This window comes from Symphalangus syndactylus, chromosome 23 (assembly GCF_028878055.3).
Source record: "Symphalangus syndactylus isolate Jambi chromosome 23, NHGRI_mSymSyn1-v2.1_pri, whole genome shotgun sequence".
Taxonomy (NCBI): Eukaryota; Metazoa; Chordata; class Mammalia; order Primates; family Hylobatidae; genus Symphalangus; species Symphalangus syndactylus.
Genome location: NC_072445.2, coordinates 37,367,306 through 37,388,759, shown reverse-complemented (window position 1 = coordinate 37,388,759; position 21,454 = coordinate 37,367,306). Strand labels below are relative to the sequence as shown.

Here is a 21,454-nt window from a genome sequence, read left to right as displayed (position 1 = left end):
AGACTTACCTCAAAAATTCCAACTAATCTTCCCAATGTCCCTTTTACTCCAGCCTAGAAAGTGAAAAGAACAATTAATGCCCTGATAGTATTATATTGCTGGTCTCATTCTGAGTCTTCTTAAGCAGTTTATAAAATAGAAACAAAAAACAAGAGGACACAGCTTGGGCAGACTCCATATCTGTGAGGTGATACCAGTGTTTCCTGTGTGTCACCGACTGCTAACAGCAGTGTATGCTCTGGGAAGTTAGAATGCCTTTCATTTCTTCTGGTCTCTCTCCCTACTGCAAAGCTAGCCAAGCAGAGCAAGATCATCAGACCATGAAGCCACCACACCAAAAATATTCTGAGGTATTGACTACTTCAGGCCAGGCATTGCCACTCTGGGAAGCTGAACTGGGAGGATCGCTTGAGGATAAGAGTTCAAGATCAGCTTGGGGAACATAGCGAGACCCTGCCTCTAAAAATTTGTTTTTAAATTAGCCAGTCATGGCAGCATGTGGCTATAGTCCCAGCTACTGGGGAGGCTGAGGTGAGAGGATCACCTGAGCCCAGGAGTTCAAGGTTGCAATGAGCTATGATTACACCACTGCACTCCAGCCTGGGTGACAAAGTGAGACCATGTCTCAAAAATTAATTAATTAATTGGTCGGGTACTATGGCTCATGCCTGCAATCCCAGCACTTTGGGAAGCTGAGGCAGGTGGATCACTTGAGCTCAGGAGTTCGAGACCAGGCTGGGCAACATGGTGAAACCCTGTCTCTACAAAAAATACAAAAATTAGTTGGGTGTGATGGTGCACGCCTGTAGTCCCAGCTACTCGGGAGGCTGAGGTGGGAGGGTTGTTTGGGTCCAGGAGGTGGAGGCTGTAGTGAGCCAAGATCACACCACTGCACTCCAGCCTGGGTGACAGAGCCAGACCGTCTGTAAATACATACATACATACATACATACATACATACATACATACATACATTACTTCATTAACTTATTCATTCAACAAATATATACTAAATGCCTAATTTGAACCAGAAAACAGTATATGTGCCAGAGGTGTAACAATGAATAGGCTAGAACGCAAGACCCCATGGGATTAAGACCCTTGTCTGACTTGACTGTCTGTATACAATATGCTGGAAGAGAGTGCGGCACCCTGCAAGAACTCAAGAAAGCCTAGATCAACAAGAACATAAACATGGTAATTCTGCTACGGGTAAGTATCATGACAGAAATACACAGAGTGATGTGATGACAAGGAGTGGCAGGAAGAGGGACAACTTCAGTGGTTAGACCTTTTTTTTTTTTTTTTTTTTTTTTTTTGAGACGGAGTCTCGCTCTGTCACCCAGGCTGGAGTGCAGGGGTGCGATCTTGGCTCACTGCAACCTCCACCTCCCAGGTTCAAGCGATTCTCCTGCCTCGGCCTCCCAAGTAGCTGGGACTAGAGGCACCCACCACCATGGCCGGCTAATTTTTTGTATTTTTTAGTAGAGACGGGGTTTCACCATGTTAGCCATGATGGTCTCGATCTCCTGACCTCGTGATCCACCCGTCTCAGCCTCCCAAAGTGCTGGGATTACAGGCATGAGTCACCGCGCCTGGCCTGCCTTTTCTTAAATAAGAAAATAGTAAGTTGCTTCTCTACATTTTTATAAATAACTGCCCTCCACAGCCAGCTAAAACTAGCTAGCTTATACTTCATGAATTAACCAGTGAAGCTGCCTGACAAGTGGGACAAGCTGCCAGGCCAGCCTGGGTTGGAAAGCCAGTTCTGTACTCTGATCCCAGGCAGCCTGAACACACTCCGCTCATCTCTTGAGACATGTCACCTGTGCTCCTGCCACAAGCCTCCACTGAGGGTCTGGAAGGAGAGCTGTTGGGGCAGATGAAGGCCTTGGGGGACAGAGGTAAGAAAAGTCTTTGTTTTTTTTTTTTTTTTTTTAAACTCTTGTCGCCTAGGCTGGAGTGCAGTGGCGTGATCTCGGCTCACTACAACCTCCGTCTCCCAGGTTCAAGCGATTCTCTTGCCTCAGCCTCCCGAGTAGCTAGGACCACAGGCGCATTACAGGTGCGTATCACCACACCCGGCTAATGTAAAAACATACATTTTTTTTTAGTAGAGACGGGGTTTCATCATATTGGCCAGGCTGGTCTTGAATTCCTGACCTCATGATCTGCCTGCCTCAGCCTCCCAAAGTGCTGGGATTACAGGTGTGAGCCACTGCACCCGGCCCAAGAAAAGATTTAAGAGGCCATCATTCACCTTTCTCCTCCACAAAGGAGAGAGAAAGAATTCTCTTTAGCAGCTACTATCCAATTATTTTTTTCTTAAAGAAACTAGAAGTTTATAAAACAATCTCCAAACTTTTAGGGCACAAATCAACTTAACATTATGACAACTCAATATAATTAATTTAAAACTTTTGTTTGGCTGGGCACGGTGGCTCAAGCCTGTAATCCCAGCACTTTGGGAGGCCGAGGTAGGTGAACTGCTTGAGCCCAAGAGTTCGAGACCAGCCTGGGCAATAAGGTGAAACCCCGTCTCTATAAAATACAAAAAATTAGCTGGGGATGGTGGCACATGCCTATAGTCCCAGCTACTCAGGAGGCTGAAGTAGGAGGATCACCCCAGCCCAGGAAGTCAAGGCTGCAATGAGCCATGACTGCACCACTGCACTCCAGCCTGGGCAACAGAGACACCTTGTCTCAAAAAAACAAAACAAAATAACTTCAAAACACAAAATTTCGTTTAATAATAGTAACCTCTGCTTTCGACATCAACATATATCTATGATTCACTCTGTGTCAGATGCAGTTAAGAAAAATGTAAAAGTACCTATTTGAGATAGACACAAATGTGTAAAATCTAGTGTAAATCAAATTATGCTGCCATTTGTACACCCACATTTCAACGGTATTTTTCACTTCTAATTAGTCTTTCACCTTGTAGAATGTAGAAACTAATGATGTTTGTTTGTTTAAAGAGATGGTGTCTATGTTGCCCAGGCTGGCCTCAAACTCCTGGGATCAAACAATTCTCCTGCCTCAGCCTCCCGAGTAGCTGGGATTACAGGTGCATGCCACCACACACGGCTAATGATACTTTTTATTTGTTCCTTAGCCTTTCTTTCATAATATTTATGGGATCTAATTAGCAGAATTCTATTTAATGTGATCTTACCAATAATTCTATAGTATAAAGCAAATAAATATTTCCCTATTTACCAATTTTAAAAATTGGAATTCAGCACTTTTCTCAGGAAGAGGTCCCCCCTTTAGTAAAAGGATTTCAGTTCTTTAAAGTCATAGTGCTGACAAAAAAGAAAAATTTCTCACAGGCAAAGGTTCTCCCAGACAGCCTACCTTAACTATCTTACTTTTTCACAATTTTCCCAGACTCAGAGTCCAACTTTCATCTCCTAGTTTTTTCTCAAATGCTGCCACAAGCAATCTGAGAGTGGGTTATTTTTATCTGTCACATGATTCCTGCATGCAGGTCGGGATATGTGTCAGGGCCACATCTGACAGATATTTGGCTCACACATTTGGGGATAAGATTGAATTCAAGGGTATATTAAATTTGGTCCCATCAGGATGCTGGTATGGATCTGTCTTTTGCAAAATCATATGAAAGCAGTTACAATTTCAATCTATATGTCAAAAGCCACTAATCTAGAGAGGGAGTCTTTATTTAAAAATCCATCTTAGTAGAGATAGTTCTTTCACCCTTTTCTAGTACTTTAGGCCTGGTTAACAAAAATAATCTGAACAATTGCTTACCCTTTTTCTTTTTTTTAAGAGACAGGGTCTCACTCTGTCGCCTAGGCTAGGGCGCATGGTCATAGCTCACTGCAGCCTTAACTCCTGGGCTCAAGTGATCCTCCTGTCTTAGCCTCCCACGTAGCTGGGGCTACAGGCATGTGCCACCAAGACCAGGTACTTTCTTAAAAAAATTTTTTTTTTTTTTAAGTCCAGGTGTGGTGACTCACGCCTATAATCCTAGCACTTTGGGAGACTGAGGCGGGTGGATCACCTGAGGTCAGGAGTTCAAGACCAGCCTGGCCAACATGGCAAAACCCCATCTCTACTAAAAACACACAAATTTTTTTTTTTTTTTTTTTTTTTTGAGAGACAGGGTTTCACTCTGTCACCCAGGCTGGTCTTGAAATTCTGGTCTTAAGCAATCCTCCCACCTTGGTCTCCCAAACTGCTGGGATTACAGGTGTGAGCCACCTGCCCGGCCCTGCTTTAATAAGAGAAAAAAACACAAGTGTCTCTTTTTCCTATGAGGTGTTCTACTGGGATTGAGGTATTTCTCTGGAAAGGGCTGGATCCCATCTTTCTCTGTGGCAGTCTCCCTGTGTATGTACAAAAGCTTAGGCAGAGGCACTAATGTGGGTGACAGCCCTTCGAATCTGTGCCTAAAATGATCTACCACAAGGAATCCTGACTTTGTTGGCACAAAGTGGACCGTCATCTTCTGAAACCAGCTTTTCACTCTACAGTGGACATTTTGACCGACAATGATTTCTGCTCAGCCCACAGGCATTTCCCTTCCCTTGCTGCTGCTACCAGGGAGACCCAGATTCTGTCCAGGTGGGGGCTGTGGCATACTTTGAGACGGCATGCCTAAGCAAGGCATAGGAAATTCTGCTCCCCTCTGCAGGGACTGGTTCAGAGGTGCTGTATGTTCAACAGCTCCTTAAAGGCTGTCTCTCAGGGACTTCTGGAAAAGATTTCCAACCACGATAAAAAGACTGCACAAAAAGAAACCCTGTACTTCCTTGTCAAGTGGGGATGTGAAAGCTGGAGCTGCTACCATCATCTGATCATAACGGGAAGGCCAAAGAAATCTAGTGAGAAGCTGACCCAGCGCCCTGATGCTGTGGAGCTGTGAAGCAATGAGGTAATAATGGCCAGCGTCTGGGCCTTTCATATTTCTCACATAACTGATGATGCTGAAGCCACTTTTAGTCAGGTGTTCTGTTATTATTCGTAGCTGAAAGGTTCCTGCTACTTCTTCCTTTGATTTAAAAGGCAGCTCTCTGAGAAGACCAAGAACTGTATTCCCCACTCCCTGCAAGAGACAACTACTCACCTGAAAATGGTGTTTATCATTCTCTTGCATGTTTTTATACTTTCACTACTTGGGTATGTATCCACTATTAACAGTATTTGCTGCAAGTTTCTCTACTGAATTAAAAAAAGGTATTTTACCTTCTATAACTTTTTCCCTCAGTATTATGTTTCAGAGTTTTAGCTATATTGATACATGTAGTTCTAGGTAATTCATCTTAATTGTTGAACAGTTATCTATTTTAGGAATTTACCATAATTTATTGATCTACTCATCAGTCTACTTCTGCTATTAAAAATGCTGCAAAAAACTCTCTTGTAGATCTAATCTATCTCCTTGGTACCAAGTAAAAGAGTTTCTCTAAGATTTATACTAAAAGTCAAATTTCTCAGTCACAGAGGATAAGTACCTCCAGATATTTTCAAGTTGGTCTCTTTTGGTAGATCAACTGCAGATATAGTAACCATTCTCCACCTCTCCCTACATCCATATCCTTTGACATTACTTCTGCAGCTCTTCCATCAAGGGATAGAATCTACTTACCCATCCCTATATCTAGACTTGCCTTGTGTCTTCCTTCGGCCAACAGAATGTAGAAGAATGGTTTACCAGGTCCAAGCCTAGGCCTCAAGAGGCCTTGTAGTTTCCACTTTTCCTCCTGGAACTCTGCCATCGGCATATGAATAAGCCTGAGCTTAGGCTCCTAAAGGATGAAAGACCACAGCTGTCTAGGCTGAGTGGCCTACAGCCAGCTAACCTCCAAACTGTGTGAGAGCATAGCCAAGATCAGCAGAGTTGCCTACTCAACTCAGAGCTGGCTGCAGACATCTGAAGAGTCCAGCTGACACCAGAAGTTGACCTTGGCTTATAAGTAGCAATAAGTACTATTTTAAGCCACTGCATTTTGGAATAGTTTGTTATACAGCAAACTGATATACTCTCCAAAGTACACAGGCAGTGCATGAGTTGCCATCACTCTTGTTCCTCTTCAATACTTAGTATTTGTTGTTAGCCATTTTCCCTCCCCACTTTTGGGTCAATATGAGTGTGAAACTGTATTATATTATTTTTAAACTGAAATTGTGCACTTTTTCCTACTTCAGTGAACATTCAGATTTCCTCTTTGGGGAATTATATATTCATATTCTTATTTGACAAGTGACCATCATAATGAATCTGCAGTTCTTTGTATGTTTGTTTGTTTGTTTTTTATTTATTTATTTATTTAGAGACCAGTCTCTGTAGCCCAGGCTGGAGTGCAGTGGTACAATCATGGCTCACTGCAGCCTCGACCTCCCAGGCTCAAGCAATCCTACTGCCTCAGCCTCCTGAGTAGCTGGGACTACAGGCACGTGCCATCACAACTGGCTTTTTTTTTTTTTTTGGTAGAGATGAGGTTTTGCCATGTTGCCCAGGCTGGTCTCAAACTCCTGGGCTCAGGCAATTCTCCCATTTCAGCTTCCTTCTTGATACTTATGCTCTGTGGTAAATATTTTCTCCCAATCTGGCACTTGTCTTTTACTCTTGTTTTCAATGTTCTTTGCTGAGCATGTTTTATTAGACACAGTTTATTTTACTTATCTTTACCTTTTGTGTAAACACATCCCAGGGAAGAAACACATCCCTGGCCGGGCGCGGTGGCTCATGCCTGTAATCCCAGCACTTTGGGAGGCCGAGGTGGGCGCACTGCCTCAGCTCAGGGGTTTCAGACCAGCCTGGGCAATATGGTGAAACCCGTCTCTACTAAAATACAAAAAATTAGCCAGGTGTGGTGGCGTGTTACTGTAGTCCCAGCTACTCGGGAGGCTGAGGCAGGAGAATTGCTTGAACCTGGGAGGCGGAGATTGCAGTTAGCCGAGACTGTGCCACTGCACTCCAGCCTGGGTGACAGGGCAAGACTCCGTCTAAAAAAAAAAAAAAAAAAAAAAAAAAAAAAAAAAAAAAAAAAAAAAAAAAAAAAACAAAAAAACAAAAAAACACATCCCTATTCCTATGGCATAAAATTACAGTCACATATCTTTTCTAATTATCTGAGAGTTTTATCATATGATCCATCTGTAATTTATTTCCAAATAGCCAATGGTCTAGAGACTCCAGAATAGAGCCATAGATATTACTGTTTTACTAATCTAGTTGTTAATTTATGTACTAATAGCATATGCATATGACTTTAACTAATACAACTTTATCTTAATACTTGGAATACCCTTCTCTGCTCTTCTTTAACAAAAACTTCTAAGCCATTTTGTACCTTTATCCATCCATATAAATGCCAAAAATCAGTTTTTTCAGATATTTTGGCAGTGGTGCAAACAGCTTACTGCAGCCTTGACCTGCTGGGCTCAAGTGATCCTCCCTCCTTAGCCTCCTGATTAGCAGGGATCACAGATGCGTGTCACCATACCTGGCATTTTTTTTTTTTTTGGTAGAATTGGGGTTCTCATTATGTTGCCCAGGCTAGTCAGAACCAGAAATATTCAGCTGGTTTTCTTAGATATCAATCTTATCTCTTGCAATCCTTCTAAATGTGTTCACTAATTCTATTACTAATAGTTCCTGTTGTTTTTCTTTCGTTTTTCTAAGTTAATAATCACATCTTCTGTAAATAACGACAATTTTGTCTCTGGAATCTTTACAATTTGTATTTATTTTTCATGTCTTAATTGCAGTGGCTAGGATCGCAGTTCAATATTAAATGTTAGCATAATAGCACGCATAACTATCTTATTCTTATCTGTCATGGGAATGCTTTGAACATTTCAAAAATACGATGTTTGCTATTGGTTTTATTAGATACTCTATCAAGTTAAGGAAGTTCCTTTTATTTTTAGCTTGCTAATAGTTTTTATAATGAATAGGTGTTGAATTTTAATAAATTTTTACTTAGAATTTGTGCAAATTCTCATTCATAAATGACAATTTACTGTTCTTTTCTAGTTTAATTATTGAGATCGGGGTCAGCAAACTACAGCTTATAGGCCAAATCCATCCTGCCATCAGTTTTTGTAAATAAAGTTTTACTGGAACATAGCTATGTCATTTGTTTAAGTATTGTCTATGGCTGCTTTCACATCACAACAGGAGAGCTGAGTGGCTAAAACAGATACCATATGAATTCTAAAGCCTAAAACATTTACTATCTGGCCCTTTATAGAAAGCCTGCTAAGAGGCCAGGCACGGTGGCTCATGCCTGTGATCCCAGCACTTTGGGAAGCCAAGGCAGGTGGATCACCAGAGGTCAGGAGTTCGAGACTAGCCTGGCCAACATGGTGAAAAGTACAAAATCAGCTGGGTGTGGTGGCGCATGTCTGTAATCCCAGCTACTCGGGAGGCTGAGGGAGGAGAACCACTTGAACCTGGGAGGCGGGGGTTGCAGTGAGTTGAGATTACGCCACTATACCCCAGCCTGGGTGATGACAGCAAAAACTCTGTCTCAAAAAAAAAAAAAAAAAAAAAAAAGAAAGTTTGCTATCGGTGGGCATGGTGGCTCAGACCTGTAATCCTAGCATTTTGGGAGGCTAAGGTGGAAAGACTGTGAGCCCAGGAGTTCAAGACCAGCCTGGGCAACATAGTTGAGACCCCATATCGAAAGAAGGACAGGACAGGACAGGAAGAAAGAGTTTGCTAATCATTAATCAAGATCTTATCAGTCTTACAAAAGGTACGTAACTATCCTCCTCTAAATAGTCTTCAAGAATATACATATTTAAAAATTTTTAGTAAAATTAATCTAGTCTGATCTTGGTATTTTTTGGCAGGAAGGAAGGTGATTACTACTTAATTTAAGGACTAATGATCTATGTGTAGGTTTTCAAATTTTTCTTTTTCCTTTTTTTTTGTTTTTTGAGAAAGGCTCTTACTCTATCTCCCAGTCTGAAGTGCAGTGGCGCAGATCATGGCTCACTGCAGCCTTGACCACCCAGGCTGAAGCAATCCTCCCACCTCAGCCTCCTGAGTAGGTGGGACAACAGGGTGCGCCATCATGCCCAGCTAATTAAAAACTTTTTTTTTTTTTTTTTTGGTAGAGATGAGGTCTCACTATATTGCCCAAGCTGGTCTTGAACTCCTGGGCTCAAGTGATCCTCCTGCCTTCGCCTCCCAAAGTGCTGGGATTACAGGCATGAGCCACTGTGCCCGGTCTGGATTTTTTTTTTTTTTTTTTTTTTGAGATAGAGTCTTGCTCTGTCGCCCAGGCAGGAGTGCAATGGTGTGATATTGGCTCACTGCAACCTCCATCTTCCGGGTTCAATCAGTTCTCCTGCCTCAGCCTCCCTAGTAGCTGGGACTACAGGCACGTGCCACCATGCCCGGTTAATTTTTAAATTTTTGGTAGAGATGGGGTTTTACCATGTTGGCAGGCTAGTCTGGAACTCCTGACTTCAAGTGATCCACTCGCCCTGGCCTCCCAAAGTGCTGGGATTATAGGCGTGTGAGCCACCATGCCCAGCCTGAATTATTTTAAAAGAAAATTTGGGTAGGATTTTCTGGAAATTTTCTATGAAAGTTTTCAAATCTGTTTGTAGCTCTTTGTAACATTCTTATAATTTAAAAACCTCTATTATAAATCTGTTATTTCCCTTTTTTGTTCTTCATTTATTTCTGTCGTCTTATTTATCAGTCTTGCCAGAAATTTATCTATTTTATTAGACAAATAAAAATAACCCACTTTTGGTTTTGTCGGTAATTTCTATTTTTCTATTAATTTCTACCCCTTTCCTTGTTATTTCTGTCCCTTTACTTCCTCTGGGCTTGCTCTTGTTTTTTCCAGCTTCTCGAGTTGATTGCTCAATTTATTTAATGTCCATTTAACTTTCTAATATAAGCATCTAAGCATCAAAGAACTGACTGAGCTGTATCCCATAAGTCATGATGTGAAGTGCTTTCACAGCTCTTCAGCTCTATTTGCTTATTTCTATGATGATTTGTGCTTTAACTCATGGATTATTTAGAACATTTTTTTGTTTCCAAACCTATGTTTCTCTCTCTTTCAAGCTGGCTCTGTTGTTGATTTCTAATTTTACTGCATTCTATCAGAGTATATACAGTCTATAATACTGATGCTCTGGAATTTTTAACCATTCCTGTACAACTTAACATGTGGTTATGTTCTTTTTTTTTTTTTTTTTTTTTTGAGACGGAGTCTTGCTCTTTCGCCCAGGCTGGAGTGCAGTGGCGCAATCTCGGCTCACTGCAAGCTCCGCCTCCCGGGTTCACGCCATTTTCCTGCCTCAGCCTCTCCGAGTAGCTGGGACTACAGGCGCCCGCCACCACGGCCGGCTAATTTTTTGTATTTTTTTAGTAGAGACGGGGTTTCACCGTGGTCTCGATCTCCTGACCTCGTGATCCGCCCGCCTCGGCCTCCCAAAGTGCTGGGATTACAAGCGTGAGCCACCGCGCCCGGCCCGTGGTTATGTTCTTATCCTTCCATGCACGCTTGAAAAAATTACGTATTCTTTGTTGGGTGGAAGCTTATCTCTCAACACAGCTATGTGCTCAATCTTGTTAATGGTGTTATTTAACATCTATTTTTCTGTTTGCCACTTTTTCAATCACTTTCTAAATGAGATTTTATTGTTCTTCATAGGGACCATCAAGCACAAAATGAGATGTTTTGAAGTCTTCAATATGGCTATTGAGTTGTCGACTTTCCCCATAACTCTGATAATTTTTACTTTATATTGATGGAGGTTTACTAGGTGTACATAAGTTCATGACTACCATACTGTCTTGGCAGTCCTTAAATTTACTTCCTGTGTAGCAAGCTTTGTGATAAGCAGCTTGTATTCTTAAGTCCATGGAATTAAGAGAAAGCTGTTAAGTGGCAACAAGGCCAGATAAGTTAGATTTTTCTAAATCCAGCAGCTGTTGGTAGTTTAACGATTGTGGAATCTCCAGAGGCAAGGGTTGCATTTAGTGTTTGCTGAAACCACTGTTAATTATATTGAAGTCAATGGAAAGTAAGCTGTGGATATATTTCCTAATGACTAAAAATCCTTTCCTGGAATGTGGAGCTGGATGGGAAAGCAAACACAACTGTTTTGGAAGACTCTTCTGGACTCAGTTCATTTCACAGAAGGCGACTGGCTCCTGTCCCAGTAATTCCACCTCTATTCAGGGTTCCAACACAAACCAGCTCAAATACAGTACTATATTCTCTCTAACAGGGCACATTCTAATCTGTACACTTAGCCACTAAACTTACTATTTGTCAATGGGTACCATTCAGTGTATTATAACACAGACCACTAAACTGAGTAAAAAGATATCTTTAATTCCAGTTGTTAAAAAGTGGTTAAAAAATAATTTAGGGTAGTTATTTGTACTAAAAGTGTGCTAACAGCAAAATATCTTTAAATTAGTCAATTTAAAATATCAGTTCCTTGACTAAGGAGCAATTCTTTTTTAAACGCTACTAGCTTTTGAGATAAATTATACACAGAAATGAGTGAATTTACAACAATGTGGCCTATGCGCAATTTGTGAAGAGGGGTCTATTAAAAGCAAGATAGTCCTGTGTAGTATCTTAGAGAAGCAAAAACATTTATATCATTATTTTCAAGTCAAAGGAGAAAAAAGAGATATAATTCTGAAACACTGGGTGTGATGGTACACAACTGTAATCCCAGCTACTTGGGAGGCTGGGTAGCAGGACTGCATGAGCCCAGGAGTTCAAGACCAGCATGGGCAACATATCAAAACCCTGTCTCTAAAAATAATAACAATAATAAAAGATTCTAAAACTTAAAAGTTGAGGCCAGGTATGGTGGCTCATGCCTGCAATGCCAGCACTTTTGGAGGTCGAGGCAAGAGGATGGCTTGAGGCCAGGAGTTCAAGACCAGCCTGGGAAACAAAGCGAGACCCCATCTCTACAAAAATAAAAAAAATTAGCCAGGCATGGTGGCACGCCTGTAGTCTTAGCTACTCAGGAGGGCGAGGTGGGAGGACTGCTTGAGCCCAGGAGGTTGAGCCTGCAGTGAGCTATGACTGCACCACTGCTCTCCAGTCTGGGCAACAGTGGGAGAACCTGTCTCTAAAAATTTTAACAAAAAATGTAGTGGTAGACTACGTATATTATCTCTTCTTCCAAGGAACCCATTAAAATGAAGGATAAGAACAAAAGAGAAAAATGAAATAACATAAGATGCTCAATTAAAACAATAAAAGGCAGAGAAAGAATGGAAGAACAGGAACAGAGAACAAGCGGCAATGGACAAAAAGCTATCAAACGTGGAGATATTAATCCAACTACATCAATAATCACTTTAAACATCAATGGTCTAAATACATCAATTAAAAGACAGGGTTGGGTGCAGGGGCTCACACCTGTAATCTCAGCACTTTGGGAGGCTGAGGCAGATGGATCACTTGAGGTCAGGAGTTTGAGACCAGCCTAGCCAATATGATGAAACCCCATCTCTCCTAAAAATACAAAAAAAAATTAGCTGGGCATGATGGCACATGCCTGTAATCCCAGCTACTCAGAAGGCTGAGGCAGGAGTATGGCTTGAACCTAGGAGGCAGAGGTTGTGGTGAACCGAGATCGTGCCACTGCACTCCAGCCTGGGAGACACAGAGAAACTCTGTCTCAAAAAAAAAAAAAAAAAAAAAAAAAGATAGGTCAGGTGCCAGGTGGCTCACACCAGTAATCCCAGCACTTAGGGAGGCAGAGGTGGGAGGATCACTTGAGCCTAGAAATTCAAGATCAGCCTGGTCAACATAGGAACACCCTCTCTCTACAAGAAATAAATAATTAGCTAGGCATAGTGGTGTGTGCCTACATGTAATCACAGCTACTCAAGAAACTGAGATGGGTGGACAGCTTGAGCCTGGGAGGTCGAGACTGCAGTGAGCACTGATTGCACCACTGTACTCCAGCCTGGGAGACAGCGTGAGATCTTCTTTCAAAAAAAAAAAAAAAAAAAAACAGACTGTCAGAGTGCATCACAAAACAAGAGTCATCCAATATGTTTAATATGTTGTCTACAAGAAACCCACTTTAAGTATAAAAACACATACCTTCAAAGTAAAGGGATGGAGGGTGATACACACCATGCTAACACTAATCAAATGCAAGCAGGAGTAACTAACTACACTAATCTCAGAAAAAGCAGACTTCAGAGCATAGAAGTTATCAGGAATAGAAAAACATTACACAATGATAAAGGGGTCAGTTCTACAAGATGACATAATAATCCTTAATGTGTATATGCCTAACAACAGAACATCAAAATACATGAAGCAAAGACTGACAGAACTGCAAGGAGAAGTAGATGAATCCATTATTACCGTTGGAGACTTCAATACCCCTCTATCAGAAACAGGCAGATCTAGGTGGCAGAAAATCAAATTGACATAAGTGACCTCTATAGACCACTTCATCCAACAACAGCAGAATACACATTACTCTCAAGCTCACATGGAACATTCAACAAGACAGACCACATTCTGAACTACAAGACACACCTTAACAAATCTGAAAGAACAGTAATCATAAAAATGTATGCTCTCAGACCAGAATGGAGTTAAGAAATCAATTAACTTGGCTGGGGACAGTGGCTCACACCTGTAATCCCAGCATTTTGGGAGGCCAAGATGGGAGGATCGCTTGAGCTCAGGAGTTCGGGACCAGCCTGGGCAACATAATGAAACCCTATCTCAAAAAAAAAAAGAAAAAAAAGAAAGAAATCAATAACTGAAAGATTGCTGGAAAATCCCCTAATATTTGGAGGTGAAACAACACACTTCTAAATAACATATGAATCAAAGCAGAATCTCAAGAAAATTTTTGAATAAAAATAAAAATATAACATCAAAATTTGTGGGATGCAGTGAGAATGGTGCTTAGAGGAAAACTTTAGCACTAAATGCATATATTAGAAAAGAAAGATCTAAAATTAATAATCTAAGCTTTTACCTTAGGAAACTAGAAAAAGAGCAAATTAAATCCAAGTAAGCATAAGAAAATAGTTAAAAATTAGAACAGAAGTCAATGAAATTGAGACAGAAAATCAATTGAGAGGATGAACATAATCCAAAACTGGTTATTTAAAAGGTCAGTAAAATTAAAAAGCCTAAAAGTATACATTTAAAATATATAATAAAATATATATATAATAATATAAAATATATATATATAATAAAAATAAAATCATATAAAATTGGTAAGTCTTCAGCCAGGCTAAGAAAAAAAGAAGACACAAATTACTAATATTAGTCATGAAAGAGGGGACATCATTAAAGATGTCATGAACAAAAAAGAGGAAAATAAAAGAAAACTATGAACAACCCTGTGCCCATGGATTTCACAACCTACATGAAATGACCAATTCCTAGAAAGGTAGAATCTGTCAAAACTCACATAAGAAAAAACAATCTCAATAAGCCTATACCTATTAGAGAAATTAAATCAATAATTAATAACTGGCTGGGTGCGGTGGTGCATGCCTGTAATCCTAGCACTTTGGGAGGCTGAGGTGGGAAGATTGCTTGAGGCCAGAAGTTTGAGACAAGGAGGAGCAAAACCAGTGAGACCCATCTCTGCAAAAAATAAAAAAATTAGCTGAGCATAGTGGCCTGTTCATGTAGGCTGAGGCTGGAAGACTGCTTGGGCCCAGGAGTTTGAGGCTTCAGTGAGCTATGTTTGTGCCACTGCACGCCAGCCTGGGTGACAGAGCAAGACCCTGTCTCAAAAGTAATAACAAAAGCAGGGTATGGTAGCTCATGCCTGTAATCCCAGCACTTTGGGAGGCCGAGGCAGGAGGCTCACTTGAGGTTATGAGTTCAAGACCAGGCTGGCCAACATAGTGAAACCCTGTGTCTATTAAAAATACAAAAATTAGCCGGGCGCAGTGGGACATGCCTGTAATCCCAGTTACTCTGGAGGCTGAGGCGGAAGAATCACTTGAACTGGGAAGCGGAGGTTGCAGTGAGCTGAGATCATGCCACTGCACTCCAGCCTGGGCGACAGAGTGAGACTCTGTCTCAAATAATAATAACAACAACAACAACAACAACCATAATAATAACCTTCCAAAACAGAAAGCACCAGGCCCAGATGGGCCACTGGTGAATTCTACAAATTAAAGAAAAAATTATACCAATTCTCTACAATTTCTTTTAGAAGAAAGAATACTTCCTAACTTAGTCTGTGAGGCCAGCATTACCCTAATAACAAAACAGGACAAATACATCACAAGAAAACTACAGACCAATATCTTGTAGTAAATCAAATCCAACAATGTGTAAAAATAATTACACTTACAACCAAGTGGGATTTATCTCTCCCAAGGCTGGTTCAATGTTCAATAATCAATTAATGTATTCCATCACATCAACAAGCTAAAAGTCACATGATCAGGTACAGATGCAGAAAAAGCATGTAACAAAATCATACCTACTCATGATAAAAAAAACTCTCAACCTCCAATCACAGTTGGACATAGAAAAAAAAATCTCTCAGCAAACTAGGAACAGAGGGAGACTTCTTCAATTTGATACAGAATTAAGTACAAAAAACTAGCGCTAACATCATGCTTAATGGTGAGAAACCAGAAGCTTAATGGTGAGAAACCAGAAGCTTAATGGTGAGAAACTAGAATAAAACAAAACTGTATTCATTTGCAGATGACATGATCTTAATTTTTTAAAAATCCAAAAGGATTGACAAAAAAAATGTGAAATTAAAACAATTAGCTTATTTTTAGGCTGCAAGATACAAGGATAATATACAAAAGTCAATTGCTTTTCTACATCCCAAGAATAAACAAGTAGAATCTGAAATTAAAAACATATCATTTACATTAGCACCTCCTAAAGTGAAATAATTAGGTATAAATTTAAAACATACATGTACAAGATCTATATAAGAAAAAACACAAAACTTTCAGATATCAAAGAAAAACTAAATAAATGGCAACAATCCATGTTAATGAATAGGGCGACTCAACATTATTAATTTGTCAGTTCTTCCCAACTTGATTTACAGATTCAACACAATCCCAATTAAAATCCCAGAAAGTTATTTTGTGAATATTGAAAAAGGGATCCTAAAGTTTATAAGGAGATGCAAAAGCCCAGACAGCCAACTCAGTAAGAAAGGAGAACAAAGTTGGAGAACGGATATTCAACTTCAAGACTTACTATAATGCTACAGTAATCAAGATAGTATGGTTTTAGCAAGAGACAAATAAATAGATGGAACAATAGCGAGCCCAGAAATAGACCCACATCAATACAATATACAAATCTTTGACAAAGGAATAAGAACAATACAATGGAGAAAAAAATTGTCTTTTCTACATATGATGCTGGCGTTTTTGCCTGGCCATCCACAGCAGAAAAATCAATCTGGACACAAACTTTATACCCTTCAAAAAATTAACTCAAGATGGATCACAGACCTAAATGTAAAACACAAAACTATAATACTCCCAGAAGATAACACAGGGGAAAATACAGATGACCGTTGGTTTGGCAATGAATTTTTAGATGCAAAACCAAGGGCAGAATACCTGAAAGAAAAAATTGACAAGATGAACTTCATTAAAATAGAAAACACCTATTAGGATAGCTAAAATTGGCAGGGTGTGGGTGGCTCATGCCTGTAATCCCAGCACTTTGGGAGGCTGAGGCGGGTGGATCACTTGAGGTGATCAAGACCAGCCTGGCCAACATGGCAAAACCCCATCTCTACTAAAAATACAAAAATTTAGCTGAGTGTGGTGGTGCGCGCCTATAATTCCAGCTACTTGAGAGACTGAGGCAGGAAAATCGCTTGAACCTGGGGGGTGGAGGTTGCAGTGAGCTGTGATCTTGCCACTGCACTCCAGCCTGGGCAACAGAGTGAGACTCGTTACCAAAATAAAATAAAATAAAATAAAATAAAATAAAATAAAATAAAATAAAATAAAATTTAAAAAAGGATAGCTAAAATCTAAAACACTGACAACACCAGATGCTGGTGAGGATGTGGAACAACAGGAACTCTTACTTGCTCTCTGGAAAGAATGCAAAATGATACAGCCACATTGGCAGTTTCTTACCAAACTATACATACTATTACCATATAAAGCAATTGCACTCCTTGGTGTTTACCTAAATTAGGAGGTGAAAGCTTATGTCCATGTAAAAACTTGCATATCAATGTGGGTCTATTTCTGGGCTCACTATTGTTCCATTTATTTATGTGTCTCTTACTAAAACCACATTGTCTTGATTACTATATAGCAGCTTTATTAATAACTGCCAAAACTCGGAAGCAATGTCCGAGTCCACGATGTCCTTCAGTAGGTGAATGGATAAATAAGGTGTGGTACATCTACACAAAGGATTATTATTCAGTGCTCAAAGAAATGAACTATCAAGTTATGTATGTAAGGACATGGAGGGGGCCGGGCATGGTGGCTCACGTCTATAATCCCACCACTTTGGGAGGCTGAGGTGGGTGGATCACCCTGAGGTCAGGAGTTCGAGACCAGCCTGGCCAACATGGTGAAACCTCTTCTCTACTAAAACTACAAAAATTAGCTGGGCATGGTGGCGCACGACTACAGGCCTGTAGTCCCAGATACTAGGGAGGCTGAGGTAAGAGAACTGCTTGAGCCTGGGAGGCGGAGCTTGCAGTGAGCTGAGATTGCACCACTGCACTCCAGCCTGGGTGACAGAGCGAGAGCTTGTCTCAGAAAAAAACAGAAAAATAAAATAAAGACATGGAGGAATCTTAAATGCGTATTACTAAGCGGAAGAAGTCAATCTGAAAAGGCTACATACTGTATATTCCAACTATAAGACATTCTAGGAGAAGCAAAAGTATGAAAACAGTAAAAGATCAGTGGTTGTCAAGGGTTTAGGGGAGGGAGGAATGAATACACAGAGCACAGAGGATTTTTATAGGGCAGTGAAACTATTCTGTATGATACTATAATTCTGGATACATGTCATTATGCCTTTCCACAAATATAAAGAAAGTACAACACCAAGAGGGAACCTTATGAAAACTAGGGATTCGGGGTGATTATGATGTGTCAGTGTTGGTACATTGACCGTAGCAAATGTACTGCTGTGGTGTGAGATGTTGATAATAGGGGCTATGCACATGTAGGGTCGGTGGGTATATGGGAACTCTGTGTGGTTTGCACTCAATTTTGCTGTGAACCTAAAACGGCTTAAAAAAAAAAAAAGTTAAGGCCGGGCGCAGTGGCTCACGCCTGTAATTCCAATACTTTGGGAGGCCAAGGTGGGCAGATCACAAGGTCAGGAGATCGAGACCATCCTGGCTAACACGGTGAAACCCCATCTCTACTAAAAATACAAAAAATTATGCCAAGCGCAGTGGCTCACGCTTGTAATCCCAGCACTTTGGGAGGCCCAGGCAGGTGGATCGTCTGAGGTCGGGAGTTCGAGACCAGCCTGACTAACATGGAGAAACCCTGTCTCTACTAAAAATACAAAATTAGCCAAGCATGGTGGCACACACCTGTAATCCCAGCTACTCGGGAGGCTGAGGCAAGAGAATCACCTGAACCCAGGAGGCGGAGGATGTGGTGAGCCGAGATTGCACCATTGCACTCCAGCCTGGGCAACAAGGGTGAAACTCTGTCTCAAAAAAAAAAAAAAAAAAAAAGTGTGAGCATAAAAAAATTAAACCCTGGCTGGGGGCGGTGGCTCATGACTATAATCTCAGCACTTTGGGAGGCCAAGGCAGGTGGATCACTTGAGGCCAGGAGTTTGAGACCAACCTGGCCAATATGGTGAAACCCCATCTCTACTGAAAATATAAGGCCGGGCACAGTGGCTCACACCTGTAATCCCAGCACTTTGGAAGGCTGAGGTGGGTGGACGACCTGAGGTCAGGAGTTTGAAACTAGCCTCGTCAACATGGAGTAACCCTGTCTCTACTAAAAAAAAAAAAAAACAACAAAAATTACCCAGGCATGGTGGTGCGCGCCTGCAGTCCCAGCTACTCGGGAGGCTGAGGCAGAAGAATCACTTGAACCTGGAAGGTGGGTGCTGCAGTGAACCAAGATCCCACCACTGCATTCCAGCCTGGGCAACAGAGTGAGACTCTGTCAAAAAAAAAAAAAAATTAAACCCTAATGCCAAAAGTAGTTTCTTTCCTAACTACATAAAGGAACCTAAAATTATTTATATAGTTCATTATACAGTTCATTATATAGTTCATTAACTATATACCTTATATGTAACTATATAACTTAACTATGTAACTTAACATCAGTACCATGGCATTTCTTCACCAATAAAAGGCACTTAAAAAGCAACAGGATGAAGTCTCTCTCCTGACAACGGTAATAGGGTGATGGGAGGAGAAAAGAGAAGATGAAAGCCCAGGGCTTTGGGAGACACCCCTGAGGGTTCAGGTCACAAGTCACTGTGTGATTCAGGGCAAATTAGTCTGTTTTTCTAGTAATAATAATACCTAGCATTTGAGTTCTTACTAAATGTCTACCTGTGAAGCAGGTATTATATCATGATATCTATGCTCCAGACAAGAAAATTGATATCTAGAGATGATAAATAATTTGCCAATACTATGCAGTTAAACATCAGCACCAGGATTAGAACCTAGGTGTCTTTGATTTTAAAGCATATACAGGTACCAACCTCCTGATCTCCGCTGCTGGGAAAATAAATCAGGACACCTTCTGCAGGGGAGATAAGTTTATTTAAATGGAACATTAAATTATTTTTTGAATTTGCAGTTACTACACGGGTATTACATAAATCTTTTCCTTCTAGACTACCTGAAAAATCCGTATTAAGGACCAGCTTTAAAAAGGGAGTGGGGGGAACAAACACTTAAGAAAAACTGGTTTTGCAAGTCTTAAGTGATTCTGGTTCTCTTATTACCTGAAAGCCTCCTCAATTTTCTAGCTTTCATTTTAAAGGCAGAACTGGCAGTTTCAGTTTGAAATGACAAAAAAATTCAACTTTGCCAAATACCACTACAAAGGTGGTCTTGTTCTTTCTGAAACATTTAATATCACATCTATTCTATTCACTCACCAGAGATGAACGGTTTATTTGAAAGCAGCAACAAGCTGCATCTACCTTTCTTATTCTCAATCTGCTAAATGACATCATTTTTTATTTTAGACATTCTAATAGGTATGTAGTGGCATCTCACTATTCAATGGCATTAAAGGTAATTTATTTCATTAAAAATTTTTTTAAGACAGAGCACAACCCTGTCTCAAAAAAAGTTTACTCATTTAGATCATGTACAGACATATCTGTTATAAGTATGTATTCAAAAGAAAAACTGAAGGCATGCAGTTATAGGTTTCTGCTTGACCAAAAGTATAGATTTAAACTAGATAACCTCTTGACATCCTTTCAACAATGTGATTCTATGACCCCATAAATATAAATTCCACTTAATATCACAGTCTCTATATACAACAGGCATACTACCTTAGGCTTCTCAAGTTTAAGGATTTTCTCAGTGATGTCCTCATTCAGTTTTACGCCCAGAGCTTTGCTAGTTACACGGCCATAAATAGCTGATTGTCTTTCTTCCTGATTTCATAAATCTCCGATAAAGCATGTCATGAAGGAGCTCTCATCATCCTGGTTAAAAACAATCTCTTCTCCTCTTTGACTGCCTTACTATCCACTCTAGAAACCCACTTCAAAAGCCTGGCTCTTTTCACTTTGTTTCGTAGAGACAGGTCTATCTGTTGCCCCGGCTGGTCTTGAACTCCTGATCTCAAGCAATCCTCCCACCTCAGTCTCCCAAAGCACTGGGATTACAGGTGTGAGTCACCACACCTGGCCCAAAAACTTGGCTCTTTTGAGAGTGTTTTTATGGCTGATTTTGAAACCAAAACCTTATCTATTTTAGGGCCTGATGTGGACCCCTACCAAGTCTCTTAACTGACAGAATCAGTTATTCAGATGGCATCCCAGACTGCCCTCTAATTCCCCCTCAATCACAAAAGGTAGTAAAGAGGAACAAAAATGGAGCCAAATGAAATGAACACTTTAGTGGCATTAGAGAGTCTCCTAGAAATTTCCACCTCGTCTAAAGGACAGGACTGCTTCATATGGAAGAGATATAAATGAGCAAGAATGGCAGGTAGATGGATGAAAAACAGTATTTCATCTGGCATAGGTGTGAATGCTTGGACTTGCTACTTCTAGTATATAAACACATTCTGTTATTTGAAACTTAATTTCCCATCCTCAGTACCACGGCATTTCTTCACCAATAAAAGGCACTTAAAAAGCAACAAGATGAAGCCTCTATCCTCCAGGTTTAATGTAAGACTGTATTTCCAACCATGGTAATTTAGGCAGAGGGAACAGCAATCACAAGGGCACTAAGAGGGAAAAGGCCTGGTATTACAGAAGCAGCAAGGAGG

General features: G+C 40.6%; 1 protein-coding gene across 1 annotated transcript in view; it reads right to left on the bottom strand.

Moving 5' to 3' along the window:
* The window catches only part of NUDT3 (nudix hydrolase 3), a 117,199-nt gene that overhangs the window by 17,284 nt on the left and 78,461 nt on the right, over positions 1-21,454 (bottom strand). The window contains exon 3 of the mRNA XM_055263528.2: positions 9-53. Within this exon, the coding sequence (XP_055119503.1) occupies positions 9-53 (45 nt within the window). The remainder of the gene's footprint in view (positions 1-8; positions 54-21,454) is intronic.